The sequence below is a fragment of the Hemiscyllium ocellatum genome, chromosome 4, assembly GCF_020745735.1.
Source record: "Hemiscyllium ocellatum isolate sHemOce1 chromosome 4, sHemOce1.pat.X.cur, whole genome shotgun sequence".
NCBI classification, from domain to species: domain Eukaryota; kingdom Metazoa; phylum Chordata; class Chondrichthyes; order Orectolobiformes; family Hemiscylliidae; genus Hemiscyllium; species Hemiscyllium ocellatum.
Window position 1 is genome coordinate 43,441,745 of NC_083404.1, and position 19,580 is coordinate 43,461,324.

General features: G+C 39.2%; 1 protein-coding gene across 2 annotated transcripts in view; it reads right to left on the minus strand.

The window, feature by feature from the left end:
• Nucleotides 1-19,580, minus strand: part of LOC132813077 (ATPase family AAA domain-containing protein 2-like) — a 66,662-nt gene that overhangs the window by 19,198 nt on the left and 27,884 nt on the right. For both annotated transcript variants that reach the window (XM_060823064.1, XM_060823063.1), the window contains exons 12-17: nucleotides 16,154-16,328; nucleotides 14,828-14,916; nucleotides 13,731-13,890; nucleotides 12,756-12,846; nucleotides 12,250-12,561; nucleotides 10,524-10,653 (exon numbers count right to left, since the gene is read on the minus strand). In XM_060823064.1, the coding sequence (XP_060679047.1) occupies nucleotides 10,524-10,653; nucleotides 12,250-12,561; nucleotides 12,756-12,846; nucleotides 13,731-13,890; nucleotides 14,828-14,916; nucleotides 16,154-16,328 (957 nt within the window). The remainder of the gene's footprint in view (nucleotides 1-10,523; nucleotides 10,654-12,249; nucleotides 12,562-12,755; nucleotides 12,847-13,730; nucleotides 13,891-14,827; nucleotides 14,917-16,153; nucleotides 16,329-19,580) is intronic.

The following is a 19,580-nucleotide window of genomic DNA, read 5'->3' on the forward strand; positions in this document are numbered from 1 at the left end:
TCAACTGAAACTTTAAAATATTGTATAGTTTTGCATGATAAAGCTAAACGGTCTTTAAATTGGTTACAAGGAATCTTACAAAATGGCTACCAGAAGCCACATGACATTTTTTGGTGATTGGAACCAGACTATTCTTTCTCAAGACCCACAAGAAACCTTTTGAAATTCAAATAAACATTTCTAAGAGTAAATAAACTCATTAACAATGGCTTCTCTGGAGAAGTGAATAGCTATTTCTATCTCACCAAAACTTGAAAGAATGGCAACCATTCAAGTTAATGACTGAGACACTTAAAAGTTCATTTCTGTACTCCAGACCTAGGCTAGCCTAATACCTAATATGGAAACATGAGTCAACAGTTTGAGATAACAGCCATTTTTGAACTGCATAAAATTTTCAGCTGTGAACAACCATTTTTGTGCAGAGATCACACGAGAACTTGCGAAAATAGCTCTAGCCATCACTCTCAACAGAATCAATGAACTTCATGTGAAAGTTTGGTTCTCCATGTGACACCAAGAGCAACACACAAGTGCATAGCATTCTTCCATGTTCTGCTAAAAAGGAATTCAGGTTAGTTTAATAATCAAAGAACCAGAAAGGATAAAGGGCTTTCATTCACATCTTGATTTTGATCTACCTACTTATTCTACCTACAAAGAAACAAAAATCTAACTATTCAATAACAAAAGCAATCACAGCGGCTAAATCAGATTTCACGTTTCAACCCTGCCTCCAAGAAATTGCAAAGCACTTGACAGTAAATTTATTAGTGTTGAAATGTAGTCCTCTTTTTGTTGGGAAACAGGGTCGGCAGTTTGCACACAGTAAGGTGCAACAAACAACAATGAGAAAAGTGCCTAATTAATCTGTTTTTGGCGGTGTTCAGGTAAACGCTGCTCAAGGTAGCAAGAAAGATTTCCAACTTTATCTTGAGTAAAGATATTTCTGAGCAGACAGACAAAGCCTTGGTCGAATATCACAGCAGAAAGACATGAACTCCAAAAACAAAGTACCACATTGGAATGGTTAAAGTGGACATACAAATTATACCAAATCAAATGTTCACAAAAGATATGATTAAATATTAACAAAAAGGAATAAAGGGTCAAATTAATAAAATTCAGTAAATAATAAAATGAAATGCCAAATAAATTATTTAAATTTTGACAACATATTTCTTTTTAAAAAAAAGGTTAGTTGGCTAGCATGGGGTTTAAAATAAGGCCAATAGCACAATACCTTTTGGAGCGGAGGTGGACTTAGGCCCTGCCTCTTTGCCCTACTCTGAACAGAGAATGGCAATGGCAACCAACCACTGACAAGAAATTAAAAACTGCCAAGAAAATTTATATAAATGTTTTGGATGTGAATATAGGAGGGTTGGTTAGTAAGTTTGGAGATGACATAAAAAAAATTAGTGTAGTGAACTCAAAGAAAATTATCTCAGAGTACAACGGGACCATGATCAGATAGGCTAATGGGTCAAGCAATGGCACATGGAGTTTAATTTAGATAAATGCAAGAGATTGCCATTTTGGTATGGCAAACCAGGGCAGGAGTTATCGATTTAGTGGGAGGGCCTGGGGAATGTTGCTGAACAAAGAATCCTAGGGGTACAGATATACAGTTCCTTGAAAATGAAACTGCAAATAGACAGGGTGGTGAACATATTGTTTGGTACACTTGCCTTCATTGAGAATAAGGGTCGAGACATTGTGACTGTACAGGACATTTGTTAGGCCACGTTTGGCCGAGTGATCAATTCTGGCCTCCCTGCTATAGGAAGGATATTGTGAAACTTGAAGGGGTTCATTAAAGATTTACAAGGATGCTGCCAGGGTGGAGGGCTTGAGCTATAGGGAGAGGCTGAATAGGCTATGCCTATTGTCCTCGCAGCATTGGAAATTGAGGGGTGACCTTATAGGAGGTTTATAAACCTGAGAGGCATGGATAGGGTAAATAGCCAAAGTCTTTTTCCTAGAGCAGGGAAAGTCCAAAACTAGAGGGCACAGGGTTGTTAGAGAGAAAAAATTTAAAAAGGACATTAGGAGTAACTTTTGCATGCAGTGGGTGGTATGTGTACGAAAGAAGCTGCTGGAAGAACAACATTTAAAAGGCATCTTGATGGTATATGAATGGGAAGGTTTCAGAGGGATATGAGCCAAATGGGATTAGGTCAAATTAGATTAGATTATTTTTGATTAGATTACTTACAGTGTGGAATCAGGCCCTTCGGCCCAACAAGTCCACACCGACCCGCCGAAGCGCAACCCACCCATACCCCTACATTTACCTCTTACCTAACACTACGGGCAATTTAGCATGGCCAAAATTAGGTTGCCTGGTACTGTGCTGTATGACTCTGAAACAACTCAGGATGAAGGCTCATAGGTAATGAGTCATGGACAGAGTCATACATCAAGGAAATAGACCCTTCAGTCCAACTAGTCCACGACAAACATGTTTGCAAACTAAACTAGTCCCACCTGTCTGCATTTGGTCCATATCCTCCAAATCCTCGCTAATCATGTACTTATCCAAATGTCTTTTAAACACTAACTGTACCTACATACAACAGTTCCTCTGAAAGTTCATTCCACACACAAACCACTGTGGAAAAACAAAAGTTGCCTCTCATATCCTTTTTAAATTTTTATCCTCACCTTAAAAATATGTTTCCTTGTCTTAAACTCCCCCTGCTTAGGGAAAAGACCTTTGTTATTCACCTGATCTATGGCCTTCATGATTTTGTAAATCTCTTAAGCTCACACCAGAACCTCATATACCCAAGTGAATGAAGTCCCAACCCATCAGCTTCTTCATTCTAACTCAAACCCTCCAGTCCCAGCAGCTCTTTGTAAAGCTTTTCTGAACTCTCTCAAGTTTAATAATATCTTTCATATAACTGGGCAACCCAGAACTGCAGAAAGTACTCCAGAAAAGGCCCCACCAATGTCTTGTACAACCTTAACATAAATGTTCTAACTCCTATACTCAGAAGGCCTGAGTAAAGAAGTGTGTGAAACACCTTAACCACCCTATCTACCTGTGCCGCAAATTTCAGAAGAATTATATACCTAACCCTTGTTCAACAAAACTACCCAAGGCCCTAACATTAATTGCACAGTCCTGTCATTGTTTGTGTTACGACACAAGGTAAATCCTCCTGCCTAAAGTTAAACCAGCAACACAGAAAAGATTTATCCCAAGCAGTAATCTGTGAAAATTCAAGAGGCCAAAAATGATTTCAAGTAAAATGAACAACTTTATTTCTTGAAGTATAATGGAGAATAATTAACTAACGACTATTAACAACTCTTTCCTCTAACCTACCTTTTATCTTCCCTTCTATAATACTAGTCCAATTAAATCCCCCCCCGATTAAGATTTCCCAACAATTCAAGTTTTCAAAACCAGCCAGCTGTTGAATCTTCTATTTGGATCTTCCTGTGTCTTCCTTTCTTCTTCTTAGGGATTAGGCTTCACAGGTCATGGATTGATAAAGGTACCTTTAAGACAGCTATTTTTAGGGCAATCTCTATATGCTGCTGACTTGGCAGTTCTCCCAACTGTTCAATTTTCCACAGTGGTATACCTGCAAAGCATCAGATTGTGTCATTGATTTTTAAGATTGCCAATGCACCAAATTCAAACTTGACTGGAATTTGGTATTGTTTGGGGTATAGTTTAAACTGATTGGCCTAATTCAAATCTGTTTTTGTCTCTAGGCAATCAGCTACACTAACTGTTGGACCACATGCTATATTGTATCTCGATGAGAACATTTGGTGTCGTCAGGTAGTTCTGCTACCTTTTAACTTTCTTAAAGATATAGTACATCCACATCTTCATAACACGTCTCCCCTTAAGAAAAAATGAACCATCATAATGAAAAGATAGCTTCATTATATATTCTATTTTATTAAACACATTACCCTAACATACAGATAAATTTAATACAAATTCACTTTAACTTCTTTCCATAGAATTACTAAATAAATACAAATCTCATCTGAACTCAGTTAAACCTGCGATAACTTATATGCAATTACATTCTTACGACCCACAACATGTATGATTTTGAAATTAAAAGTCTGTAACATAAGATTTCAATGAAATAGTCTCATATTCTTGTCTTTAAAGCAATCTAAGACTGTAAGCGGATTGTGATCCATTGCTAATGCCAAACATTAAAACTGTTGTAAGGCCAGTACCAAACTCCTAGTTCTTTCTCAAATCATGGAGTATTTCCTCTGTTGGATGTTGATGATCTTTGAAAAGTAACCAACTGGCAGTTCCATCCCAGCCTCATCTTCCAAGAGTACAGCTCCAACTCCAATGTCACTGGCATCGATGGCGACTTCAAAAGGTTTTGAAAAGTCTGGTGTAGCTAAAACTGGTTTTGGTGGTTAATACTGATTCCAAATGATCGAATGCCTCCTGGCATTGTTCTGTCCACTTTGTGTTCTTATTCAGCAAAAATCGGTTAATGGTGTCAGAACACTGAAGAAGTTTGGAACAAACCTCCAACAGAATCCACCGAGTCACAAGAATCTAAACACCTCTTTCTTTGAGGTTGATCGTGGAAATTTCTCGATAGCCTTTGCCTTTGCTTTCCACAGGGTCTACCGACATGACCAATGTTATATCCCAAGAATGTCACCTGTGCTTTCATAAATTCAGTTTTATTTAAGCTTATCAACAGATTTGCTTCTCTTAGTCATTCAAAGAGTTCTGCCATGTGACTTTCCAGGACTTAATGAAGATCACTATCTCACCCAAGTAGACTGCACAGTTTATTAACCCAGCCACAACTCTGTTCAAGTCTTTGGAATGTGGCGGATGAGTTCTTCATTCCAAAAGAGCATCACTTTAAACTGATATAGCCCATTTGCAGTTACAAATGTAGAAATTTGTTTCACCGTCTCTGATAAAGGTACCCGACAGTAACCATGCATTAAGTCCAACTTGGTGACATAACTGGCTTTCAGACTTTCTTAATACAGTCCTCCGAACTAGAAATTGGATAAGAATCCAATTTTGTAATGGCATTGACCTTCCGATAATCTATGCAGATCTTTGAGTCCCATCCAGTTTGGGAACTAAGACGATTGGCGTACTCCACTCGCTCTGGCTTGGTTTGATGATGTTCTCGTCGAGCACTGCCTCCATCTCCATCTGGACCTGTCTGACTTTGAAAGGATTAAGCCGATAGGGGTGTTGTTTTATCGGAGCAGTATTCCCTACGTCTACTTCATGTACAATAGCATTAGTCCTCCCCATCGGATTCTTACATATGTCTTTATATTGCAGTAACAAATCTCTCAACTGCATTCTTTGCTCCTGAGACAGATAGCTTGCTAACCCATCCCACTCCTCAAGAACTTCTTCATTTTTTAATCTATCTTAAGGCACATCAAAATCCACATATGGATTTGATTCCTCACTCTGGGGTAGTAACTAACACCTGTTTCTTTAGATCTTTTTCTCTAGTGTAAGACGGTTCAGCATGTTCACAAGACATACTCAGTACCTTTTTTCCACCTATCTGGCATTTTTACTAGATAGTTCACCTGACTCAACTTTTCTCAATCACACAACCTGGCTTTGAAGGGATCTCCTACCACTGGTGACAGTATTAATAAGTTATCCCCTCAAGGAAATGTCAGAGTTTCAGAGCTTTTATCTGCCACCTGCTTCATTCAATACTGTGCCTTCTTTAGGTGCTGTTTAGCTAACTCACCTACTCTATTTAGTCTCTCCCTCACCTCCGATACATAATCTAACTGTGAAATCTCAGACTTTGGTCCTGGCAACTTTTCTTTAATTTCGTTAGACCTCTCACTTCGTGCCCAAATATTAACTCAAAGGGAATGAATGGAGTAGATTTGTTTGGGGCATCCTTAATGGCAAACAATACAAATAGGATACCTTTATCCCAAACATTCGGTTAATCCTGACAGTATGTTCTCAACATGGTCTTCAAGGTCTGATGCCACCTTTCGAAAGTTCCCTGGGATTCAGGATAATACACACTGCATTTAAAATTGCTGTGTGGCTAAGCTATCCATAACCTTAAACAGCTTAGCAGTAAAGTTTGACCCTTGGTCAGACTTTCTCTCTCTTAGTAGCCCATACCGCGTGAAGAAAGCTACTAACTCCTCTCCCACCTTTTTTGCCTTGAGACTCCGTCATGGAATTGCCTCCAGAAATCTGGTAGACACATCCATTATGGTTAACAAGTACTGGTTTCCACTTTTAGTTTTCAGGAGGGGACCTATACAATCAATTATAACCCACATGGAATGTTCTTCAAATGCGGAAATTGGCAACAAAGGTGCTAGATGTATTACCACCTGTGGCTTACCTAGCATTTGGTATGTATGACACTTACGGCAAAAGTTAACCATATCCTTGTGCATTCCAGGCCAATACAAGTGTTTTTGTACCTTAGCCCGAGTCTTTCGTACCCCTCAGTGACCTCCTACAGCTACCCGTAGCACTTCCTGTCTGTATGCTAGCGGCAACACAATCTGGTGCACTTCGGCCCATTTCTCCTCTGCATTAACCTGCCGCGATCTCTATTTCCGCCTAAGGATTCTATCTTTCAGATAATAACTCTCCAGAATACTCTCTGTCTTCTTTTTGGAATATACATCCACACATATATCTTTTATTGTCTTGTCATGTTGTTACAAGTCTCTTAGCCTTTCAGGACTAAACACTTCTGTCTGACCCTTGCCTGTTCAGGTTTTTCCTGCACTATTACATCAAACAAGGTGTCCTCTAACTGAACCTCATCTCCTTCACCTTTCCCTTTACTTTTCACTTCGTGCTGTGACTTACAATAGTGGCACCTGGTTACCACATAGTCTGGGGAAATACAGAATACTTCTATTTTAACTCCTCAGTTTCTTGGTCTTCTCAACAACAAGGGGTGTCACTCCCACTTTGGATCCTGCCAAATCATTCCCAAGAACAAACTGAATTCCAATCACTCCCACTGTAACTTCCACAGTCTTGAGTGCCACTTACATAGGAGAATGCCAAATTTCTGTCCATCTAATCCCATAAATTACCACTCTCTCAGGTAACAGATCAGAAAGAGTGCGTGTTAGCTCATCCCTTACTGTCAGCGACTAGTTAGACCCTGTATCTCTCAAAATTATAACTTCTTGTCCTTCTTCCACTGTTCTTTGTGGAGTAAACTTTAGAAAGAATTTGCCTCTATGGATAGAGATCAGGTACTAACTCCATACCCAGCCCCTGCCTAGGCTGTGCACTCTCATGCAGCTCCTCAGCTCTTCTTAGAGTCTCCTTTTCTATCTTTACTGACTTAGCTTCTTTTATCACATCTTTTCCGAAAGACCAGCAATGTGTCTGTGTCCCACCTTCTAACAACGAAACCACCTTTTCCCAGTGCCCTTGTGAAACCACCAGCATTGTAATTTTCCGTGTCCCACTCCATTACAGTGAAAATACTGAAGGCCTATCACTTCCTCTACTGGTTCCTGTGGTAATTCTTATCAGTGCTCTCTACTCTTGGTTTCGTAGTGTAGGACCTCCCCTTCTCCCAACTTCTATCCCTCACAGGATGAAATTCTGGCTAGAATCTTGTCTTATGCACCAACATGTACTCATCTGCTGCCCTTCTCACTTTCTGTTCCTCCACTCGAATTCTTACCATCTCTGGAAGTGAGTTTTTAAACTTGTCTAACAGAATAATCTCAGAGCCTCAAAGGTCTTATCTGTTTTCAAAGCACGCATCCAAATGACATTTAATTCTTTCAAATTCAACAGAAGTCTGATCTGGTTCCTTTGTTTCTGAACTGCTGGCTACATGCTTCTGGTACCAATTCATAAGCACTTAAAATAACCTGTTTAACCTCTTCATAATCTCTTGACACCTCATCTGAAAGAGAGGCAAATCCTTCACTAGCTCTGCCTCCCAGTTTAGTCTGAACTAGCATTTTCCATAAATCCTTGGACCACTCCAGTTGCCTAGTCATTTTTTCAAATAAAATAAAGGCGGCTTCAGCATCTTTCTCATCAAGATGTGGCAGAGTTTTGACATATTTGCATACATCACTACCTTCTCTTTTAATCTCCATCTTGTTAACTTGACTTTGCTGATTAAATCACAACTTATCAAGTTCAAATTCTCACTCGTTTTGCTCAGCTAAGAGCTTTCTCTCTCTTTTTCCTCTCTCTTTTTCTCTCCCTGTCTTTATCTTCTAAATTTTGCTCAATTGTAATTTAAGTTTTTCTACCTCAACTGCACTTGTCTGTTTCTCTGACACACGTAAGTGTTTGAGTAACTCCCTTCCAATTTCAGCTTTACTTTTGTCCTTGGTTACACAAATGTTGACGTCACCAAAATTAAACAAATAGTCTCACCTACGTTTTATTCAAAGATCTAGGACACTAAACTGCAAGTGTTTAAATCTGCAAGGATTTTTCATACCCTCAAAACTATTCAAATCTGTCTAAACCAACTCAAATCCCAAATCCAAGACCCAAACTGTTCAAATTGCGGACAAAAGACCCCCAGCTGTTTAAATCCAAGCGACAAGCCCCCAAACTGTAATATGACACGGTGTAAACACTCCAGCTTAATTTAAACCAACAACACAGAAAAGATTTATCCCATGCAGTAATCTATGAAAATTCGAGAGGCCAAGAACTATTTAAAGTAAAAATTAACAGATTTGTCAAAGTATAACAGAGAATAATTAACAGCTATTTACAAATCCTTCCTTTAACCTATCTTTTAGCTTCCCTTCTCCATTACTAATCCAATAAACACCCCCACCCCACCATCAAGATTTCCCAAAAGTTCAAGTTTCCAAAACCAGCCAGCTATCGAATCTTCTATATGGATCTTCCTGTGTCTTTTTTTCTTCTTCGGGATTATGCTTCACTGGTCATGGATGGATAAAGGTATGTCTAAGAGAGCTATTTTGCGGGTAGTCTCTACTTGCTGGTGGCATGACAGTTCTCCTCCCAACTGTTCAGTTTTCCCTGGTCTTATACCCCCAAAGCATCGGATTGTGTCATTGGTTTTAAAGATTGTCAATATACCAAATTCAAACTGGATTGGAATTTGGTATTTTTTGGGGTAGAATTTAAACTGATGGGCCTAATTTAAATCTTTTTTTCTCCAGGCAACCAGCTAGACCATATGCTGCATTATATCTTATGCTGTCAGACAGATCTGCTAGCTTTTAACATTCTTAAAAAGGTGCAGTACACCCACATCTTCATAACATTCGTTTTACCAAAATGCAATACCTTGCATTTATCCAAGTTACACACCATCTGCCAGTCCTCAGCCCATTGACCCAATTGATCTTTGTAATGTTAGATAATGTTCTTCATCATGCACTGTACCATCATTTTTATGTCACCCTCAAACTTACTAACCATGCCTTCTAAATTCTTATCCCAATCATTTATATCAATGACAAACAAAAGTGGATCCAGTATCAATCCTTCTGGAACACTACTGGTGGACACAGGCCAGAGGATGGTAGGAAACTGCAACTCACTGCCTGTAAGGGTGCTAGAGGCAGAAACCCCGATAACATTTATGAAGTGTTTACATGTGCATGTGTAATGCACAAACAAACAAGACTGTGAGCCAACTGGAAGATCAGGTTAGAATAGTTTGCTGCTTTTCACAGTCAGTTTGCTTGAACACATTTCATTCAATCTGTGTCAGATTAGGAAGCTTTCAAAAACCAGAGGACAAAGACAGAAGAAGATGAAATTTGAAGTGAGTTAACGATCAAAGTGAAAGAAGATTGCAGAAGTTTTTGTAGATATATAAAAAAGGTAAGAGAAAAGCAAGGGTAGACATTTTACAGAAGTCCAAATGAGGCTGGAGAAACAGAAATAGGGGACAAAGAAATGGCATCAATCTTCACAGCAAAAGACACCAGAAGCATGCCAGAACTTCAAGAGAGTCAAGAGCAGACATAAGTATAGTGACCGTCACTAAGGAGGTAGTGCTGGGAAAGCTGCAAGGTCTAAAGCTGCGTAAATTACCCAAATCAGATGGACTGAAGTGTTCTGAAGGAGATAACTGAGGAGATTGAGGAGGCATTGGTAGTGAACATTCAGCAATACTTGAGTCAGGGAAGGTCCCAGAGGAGGTGTCTTCTGGCAGAGAACACCTACTGTATCACTTAAAGGTTAAGCACAAAACATTCTAGAACTATTAGATATATTTACCTTCATTATCTTAAACCTAAATTCAGATCTCTTACTTTCTCACCAAGTCTCAAAATCGAGATCTGGGTGCGAAGGGGTGTTCTGTTCCTAATTCTATGCTTGCACAAGATTTGAGTCAACTCCTAAAAAAAAATGTCTACAACTCTAAAGCCCATTTGTTTTGCCACTATAAATGCTCTAAAGTGGTTACAGCCAGAAAAGTTGATGACAAAAATCCACACATTATATTCATTTCTTATGGGAAAGTAAAGATAGGCTACAGAATGTAAATAATGTTACAATATACCTGTTGTAACAGAGGAAATATCCATTATGGCCCAGCTTGTTAGGCAATTTCTGAAGTTGGCCATTTTCAAAAACAGATGGACCTTCATCATCACTGTAAATGTCATCATTTAGTATATGATTTAATCCATCTGTTGAAAGGAGAAACCACATCAGTGATGTGTTATTGATTTGAACAAACACATTTTCTCCTGTGTATCCCTCAAGCCCAAAACGTAATAGTCATCATCAATCAACCAACCAGCTGGAAATAAATACGTTATAACATATCCTGTGCAGACACAGATCCTCTATTTTATAGTAATAACATCACACATACATGCTGCATCGTTAATAGATCATAGATTCCGCAGCACTCCTGCATGTGTGTGTGTGTGAGAGAGAGAGAGAGAGATCGAGAGAGAGAGATCCAGAGAGATCCAGAGAGAGAGAGAGAGATCCAGAGAGAGAGAGAGAGATCCAGAGAGAGAGAGAGAGATCCAGAGAGAGAGAGAGATCCAGAGAGAGAGAGAGAGATCCAGAGAGAGAGAGAGAGAGATCCAGAGAGAGAGAGAGAGAGATCCAGAGAGAGAGAGAGAGAGAGATCCAGAGAGAGAGAGAGAGAGAGATCCAGAGAGAGAGAGAGAGAGAGATCCAGAGAGAGAGAGAGATCCAGAGAGAGAGAGAGAGAGATCCAGAGAGAGAGAGATCCAGAGCTTTGGAACTAGGCACTTAATGCCTTTTTCAAGTCAACTCTAACACCGAGTGTCTTGTTCAGCCATGAAGGAAATCCAAGGTCTTTGTGTGGGCCAACAGATATGCTAGCTGGCTAATGATGGCAGTTAATTAGCAGTGTTTTTAGGACAATTTGATGGTTTCACCATTACTTGCATCAATACATTTTTTTCATTCTCAAGTTTTGACTTTCTGGATTCAAATTCTTAAACAGCTGTAGAAGAAATTGAGACAAAGATATAAATTCCTGGAAAAGCTGAGTAGGTCTGGCAGCATCAGTGGAGGGAAATCAGAATTAAAGCTTCCTCAGAACAGGTCCGAAGAAGGTTCACTCATGCCAAAAATGTTTATTCCGATTTCTCTTCACAGAGGCTGCCATCCGCTGAGCTTTTCCAGCAATTTATCTTTTTGTCTCCGATTTACAGCATGTGCATTTTTTCAGGTTTTTCGTAGAGGAAACAGAGTTGGGTCCTCTGGGTTAGTTGTTCAATAGCATAACCACAACAACTAGAACAGAGTGACAAAGGGAAACCCCATCAGTATTCAAAGACGACTGGATAACTGGTGGTGAAAGCTTGTAGCTTCTGTGGGTTGAGGGAGAGTGGGTGGACTACAGTGTAAAACAGTGTCCTCTTTTCCTACATACAACTTTATCATTATGCTTGTCTGTTTACAGTGATCCAGACACCAAGAGAGACATATTTGCATTTATATTGTTAATCTGCCTAACTCTTTGTATTGCAAAGTTTGTGTCGACAGAGGCATATATCAAACTCTTTAAAACCATACAAGTATTAAAATAGGAAGAAGCCAGTTGGTGAAATATAAACGCTGCTGCAGGATGCAAGTTTGCTGCTGTGATAACGTGTTTTTAATCTTTGGTTCACTTTATTTTTGGACATGGAGTTAATATGCTATCATTTCACTCTAACTCTGCATCTCAGTCCTACCAATAATGAGAAGACCACCTGTGATAACATGTGGGCCAAATGATCTGGGTGTGTAATTCTCACCGATCCTGCCATTTTTAAAATCTTCTTCTGCATGTGGAAAAATCTTTTTCAAAGTTGCTAGAATTCGACTGAAGGTGTTTTCTAGGAGTGGCCTGATAACAAATGATAGCGCTTGTCCAGGCGAAGCCACCATCCGCTGAGAAGCAGGCACTATTTTTTGCATGGCCACTACAAAATCTTGGGCTTTTATGTTGATAGTAGATACATCTAGTTGCAATTTCTCATTGATGACGTAGATCTGTGGATAACGACGACGTAAGGCACAGAGTGCTGCTTCAGCACATACAGATTTAATATCGGCACCACAATAACCTATGAACAAAATAGATTGGAGTTGACACCTGCAAGACTGTTAGTGTGAGATTACATAGATACATGAGACGAAACACTCCATAACATTGCTCACAAATGAAGCAGTACTGTTCATTAGGCAAATTTCAGCCAAGCACACAAACATTCGAGTATGAATAAGAGCGCCTCAAGTACATAGTCAGTTTATTACTCACCTACACACTTTTCAGCTAGTTCTTGGAGAAATGCATCAGATGGCTTTGGATTCCAGTCCCTGGTATGAATCTTCAGTATCTCTTTACGAGCCTATGGATCAAATTGAAGAGAAAAACAGAATAATTTCATTAAAAAATTGATGGATTAATAAACAGAAAATTCTATTTCTAATGAAAACTGATTTCACATCTGTACAAATAACATTTTATTAGATTCACAAGTAACTGAAAACAGTCTGTTCTGACATAACACGATAGTTCCGCTCCCATGCAATCCCATGTTATAAGAAAACCATGTAATAGCAGCACCATTTAAACTAATGGGACGGTAATCAAGTTACAACCCATAAAGCTCAACAAAGTTTGTTCTACAAATAATGGTCCAAATTCTTCAACTGTGTCATATCCAATTAGTGTTGAAGAAACACACTAAAGCAGAACAGACCGTGAATTGCTTTGCATGAGGCGAAATGTTAAAACGCTAAAATCCAAGTCAGAAGATCAAGTGAACAGTGCCAACATCAGTCAGTCAATCAGTAAATGTACATGTTATCCAGGCAAAACAGAATTTACACTTTCTAGCCATTGTAATCTCTCATCCACAATCAAGTGTCCTATGAATCCATTTGTAAAAAGCCTCAAAGCTCCTGTATCTTAAGCATGCTCTGAACATCAGGCTATCTTGAGCAGCATTTAGCTGCAAAAAGATTTTCTACTGATAACCAGAGTTATCTACTGGAACACCACCATAATCAAAACTTAGCATTCATAACAGGACTGGGATATGTTTCTTGTTCATTGTTGCCCAGTTATATTTGAGGAACTCCAATAAAATGAAACAAACGTACAACAGTAACAAAGGTTACACGAGGCCAACTAAAATCTTCAAATTTTAGGAAGCAAAATTATTAACTTTAAAATTAATCTAATCCATTAGTCATAAAAAATTGCAAATACAACAAGTTGTGCACATACATTTTTGTCAGGGAGGCCAAAAAGAAATTCTCTGTCAAATCGTCCAGGACGTCTTAAAGCAGGATCAATTGAATCCAGTCTATTTGTTGCCCCTATTACCACAACTTCACCTCTGCCATCCAATCCATCCATCAGTGCTAGCAAGGTTGAAACTATAGAACTGAAGAAAAATAAACATTAAAATTATATTACAGTAAAAATGTAAGAAATAGTTCAAGCTGAGATTTTAGTGCAAAAACATAAAGCAAGGGAATAAAGTTTTTGGATTTATGAAATAAAAACTACATTCAGAAAGATGTAGTATTTTTGGTATTCTGTTGAAAGCACCAAAAAAAAAGAAAATGCATCCAGTAATCATGTGAAAAAAATTCACAAATTTATGATCAAATGTCCCTTCATACCCCATATTAATTTCTTAATGAATACGGAGGTCATGCTTCAGACCAGAGGAAAGAACAAAGCAAGCTAAGTTTAGTGAAATAATGAGTGGACAAAATGGGAAAATAAACATCAAAATCTAAAAAGTAAACTTAAATGACAACAGTTAGGCCCATCCAAGTTAATTTCTTTGAAAATTACTAATAATACCAATCAAATTAATGTGAATAACAACCCCTCAAGTAAGCCCTTCCATTCAAGATGACCATAACTGATCAGTGAATTGTATTTTTCCACTTCCCTCTTATTCAACTACCTTAGTGCATGAAAATCTAGGAGTCAGTTTTGAATGTACTTGACGAGTAAGCACGCACAGCTCACAGGATAGAGAATTTCTAATACACTCAAACCTTTGAATGAAAACCTTTCCTCTCCTCAGTTCTAAATGGCCAACCCCTAATTCTACGATTACAACCCTTGGAATCAGACTCTCCAGGTGGTGGAAAAATCTCACAACGTCAACTCTGTCAAACCTAATGAGATTTCTATAGGGAAGATATACACAGCTTCAGCAATTCCACTCCAGTTCAGTCAAAAGACATTAAGTAACAAAATAGGTTTCATGATGCATAACATTACGAAGGAATTGGATTACCATACTAACAATGGTGCTGATGATTTACAAACCGATTGAAAGGACCAATCCTTACCATCCTTACCTGTGTATCTGATCTTGCCTGCTGGAACGAACAGGGGCTAAGCCATCTACTTCATCAAAGAAGATAATTGAAGGACGCATAAGATAGGCCTTTAAAAAAAGAAGTTACCAGATCAAACTTCAAGAGGATACAACAGAAAGGACTGTCTGAAAACAACTGCAATGGACAATGCAAATGCTTGGATTAGAGAAAATTTAGTAGTGATAATGCTCAAGGTCCAGTTGTGGATCAACTTTTATTCTAAAAATATTTATGATTTGAATCTGAACACAGAAAATGCAACAATTTGCTACGGATACAAAAATAGGGAGCTTGGCATAGATAAATAAGGCTAAACATGGGTTTTATACATAAATTTTATTATGCCTATTTAATGATCAATGTTTACATCACTATTGTGCAGTTTTAGGCATGTAATTACAAATAACATATAAGCCACATAGAAAACTGTACAGACTTATCAGGATGATGCCAAAAGATAGGAAACTAGTTATTATGAGTGATGGACAATACCAGGACTATTTTCACAATAATTAAAAAAAACCTAAAAAATGAAAGCTACTTAAATTAAACATCTTTATAAACAGGATATGAAAATTACAATGGGATCCTGAGCTTTATCAATTGGGGCACAGAGTACAAATGGAAGGAGGTTACGTTAAACCTGTTTAAAGGCAGTTACCCAACCTCAACTGGAACACAGCATGCAATGTCAGACACTACATTTTAGGAAAGATGGGAGGGCATAAGAGAAGATGCAGCAAAAGTTTCCCAAGAGTGATTTGACTACATGGACAAATTAGAGCAGCTCATGTAGTTCTTCTAACAGAAGAAAGGGTAAAGCAAATTTGGTATAGGTGCTCAAAGTCATGATGATTTAAACAATGTAAACAGTGAGAAACTGGTTCAAGCAGGAACAAGGAGAATTATCCTTGCAATGAATTGGCACGAGCACCATGTGCCAAAAATACGCCTCCTGTGGTGTAACCATACTTTGGTTTTCAAGTGTTTGAAGAAGGGAAAAAAATGGAATGGGAAGCCACTTGCACTCAGCTTCAGTAAGATTTCTGCCACTAACAGATACCTGTAACAGAAAGCTACAAGCCAGCCCAAAAACTGGGTCTTACCTCATCTAATCTGTGGAGGTGGGAAAGGAATTCTCCCTTTCGCAATATCAACAGATTTAAAGACTACCTGCCCTACCAGCAGAGGTCTTGGTTAAATTCTACATCAAATGTTGCATAGCAACTCAAAAACAAATTAATCATTTTTCAAATAATGTAAGCTTAATCATAATGTGGAAATAGGATCAAGATTTCTAATTACCTGATCAAAAAGTAATCGTAGCTGTCGCTCAGATTCTCCTACCCATTTACTGAGACAATCTGCACCCTTTCGCATGAAGAAAGATACCCTTCGGTCTCCCTGGCTGCATTCATTGGCCAGAGCTCGGGCAACAAGGGTTTTCCCAGTTCCAGGCGGGCCATAGAATAAGCAGCCTCTACAAATTGAAAGGTAAACAACTTGTAAAAGTAATATTTTTGTGCCTAGTGTTTCCAAAAGAAAAAATATTAAAATGTTCTGATAGATCATTTTAACCACTGCTGCATTCCTCTAGAAGTAACTTGGACAATTGCTAATAAGGAAACAGCATGTCGCAAATAGCTTTACTACAAGAGTTACAGGAATTATAAAAGTCATTTCTCCATTTTTATTGCATTATTTTAAGTAGATTATTAAATATGATTGTACTTAATTAGTTACTCTCACTATCCGTACACATGCACTTGTTTCTTTTATCATAGATTCCAATCAATGTTGTGGGAGCTCTATTACAATTATAGTGAAATGGACTATCAATATTCAATTTCCTTCATTTGGCTTCAAATACAGATTTTTACATATTAGAAATAGTTTTATAAAAGGACACTGGTCACTTAAAATTACTGCTTTAAACACCAGATTAGCTTCAGTAACACACGTGGAATATACAAAATAAGCTGCAACGGAATTACAATTTTAAATTGAGGCACAAATTCAGTGAGGCAGCAATAAGTTTGAATCTGTTGTTTTGCACGCACTTGCATGTTAACTTCACATGGGATGATAGGTTGCTTGCAGAGCATTCAGTTTTAAAAAGACAATGGAACTAGACTTGGAATAAACAAACAAACCATATTTCAGTAGCTAGCTTTGAATAACAAGGATGACAGCATGGACTGATAAAAGGAAGGATACTGAAAAGTGGCTTTCTCCTTCTCTCAAGCTCAAAACAAGCCGATGAAAAAAAACTTCGGGAAAAAGAAAACACTCACTGAGAAATCAAGGTTATCCACAACCTTTACCACTCCTGAGGAAACAGGACAACAACTGAACTGTTCAGGACTCAAACTTTACTCTTCATGGCAGTGACCACCTCTACAGCAAGTGCTGGTTACTGGAAGAACTCTGGATCAGAATTGATTATCTGGAATCTGAGCTTCAAACACTGCAGTACATTTGGGAGGGGGAGTTACCTGGATGTTTTGTTTCAGGAGGCAGTCACGCCTGGTAGATTAAGTGATTCAAACTCAGTTAATGATCAGGGACAACAGAGTGTGACTGTGAGCGAGGCAGTTAGGGAATTCTGAGTTCAGGAGTGGAAGAGCCTCAGTTCTTGACCTTGTCACAGAGATGTCCAGACCCTTCGGTCCAACCCGACCAGATATCCCAACCCAACCTAGTCCCACCTGCCAGCACCCAGCATATATCCTTCCAAATCCTTCCTATTCATATACCCATTCCAAATGCCTCTTAAATGTTGCAATTGTACCAGCCTCCACCACTTCCTTTGGCAGCTCATTCCATACACATACCACCCTCTGCATGAAAAAGTTGCCCCTTAGGTCTTTTTTATATCTTTCCCCTCTCACCCTAAACCTATGCCCTCTAGTTCTGGACTCCCCGACGCCAGGGAAAAGACTGTCTCTTAATCCTATCCATACCCCTCATAATTTTGTAAACCTCTTAGCCTCTGACACTCCAGGGAAAACAACCCCAGCCTGTTCAGCCTTTCCCAATAGCTCAAATCTTCCAACCTTAACAACATCAGAATAAATCTTTTCTGAACCTTTCAAGTTTCACAACATTCCAAATTTGGCCTAACTAATGTCGCGTACAGCCGCAACATGACCTCCCAACTTCTGTACTCAATACTCTGACCAATAAAGGAAATCATATCAAATGCCTTCTTCACTATCCTATCTACCTGCGACTCCACTTTCAAGGAGCTATGAACCTGCACGCCAAGGTCTCTTTGTTCAGCAACACTCCCTAGGACCTTACCATTAAGTGTATAAGTCCTGCTAAGATTTGCTTTCCAAAAATGCAGCACCTTGCATTTATTCAAGTTAAACTCCACCTGCCACTTCTCAGCCCATTGATCCATCTGATCAAGATCCTGTTGTAATCAGAGGTAACCTTCTTCGCTGTCCACTACACCTCCAATTTTGGTGTCATCAGCAAGCTTACTAACTGTACCTCTTATGCTCACATCCAAATCATTTATGTAAATGACAAAAACTGGAGGACCCAGCACCGACCCTTGTAGCACTCTACTGGTCACAGGGCTCCAGTCTGAAAAACAACCCTCCACCACCACCCTCTGTCTTCTACCTTTCAGCCAGTTCTGCATCAAATGGCTCGTTCTCCCTGTATTCGGTGAGATCTAACCTTGCTAATCAGTCTCCCATGGGGAACCTTGTCGAATGCCTTGCTGAAGTCCATATAGATCACATCTACCGTTCTTCCCTCATCAATCCTCTTTGTTACTACTTCAAAAAAACTACATCACGTTTGTGAGACATGATTTCCCACGCACAAAGCCATGCTGACTACCCCTAATCAGTCCTTGCCTTTCCAAATACATGTACATCCTGTCCCTCAGGATTCCCTCCGACAACGTGCCCACCACTGACGTCAGGCTCGTTGGTTTATAGTTCCCTGGCTTGTCCTTACTATTGTTCTAAAAGAGTGGCAACCTCCAGTCTTCCAGTGAGGACTGTGACTACTGATAATCCAACAGGTATGAGATTTTTGCTCCCTGTACGGATGAGGAAAAGGGCTGTGGACAGGATGAGCCATGGCATCATGGTGCAAAAGGCCATTCAAGAGGGGGTGCAAAAAGATAAGTTGTTATAGGGAACTCTATAATTAGGGGAACAGATAGTATCCTTTGTGAGCCAGATCGGGAGTCCTGCACGGTGTGTTGTCTACCCTGTGCCAGGGTGCAGGACATCTCCGACTGGCTTGAAAGTATATTGGTGTGGGAGGGGGAGGATCCAGTTGTTGTGGTCCTCGTTGGCACTAACACCATAGGTAAGACTAGAAAGGAGTACTTATTTGTAGATTATCAAGTATTAGGAAGGAAATTGAAGAACAGGTCCTCAAGGGTCATAACCTCTGGATTACTGCCCAAATCACGTGCTAATTGGCACAGGGATAAGAAAATTAGGGAAGTAAACACATGGCTAAGAGATTGGTGTGGGAAAGTGGGATTCAATTTCATGTGATATTGGTATCAATTTTAGAACTGGAGGGATCCACCTGAACCAGGTATTCTGGCAAAGGATAAGTTGAGTGGTCACTAGGACTTTAAACTTGAGTTGGGGCGTGGGGTGGGTTAACAGAGGAGTATGGTGTCATGTAGAAAGATAAGCAGCAGGTTTCCATGTGTGTTGGGTTTAAGTTCAAGCAGGCTAGAAATGAAGCAAAA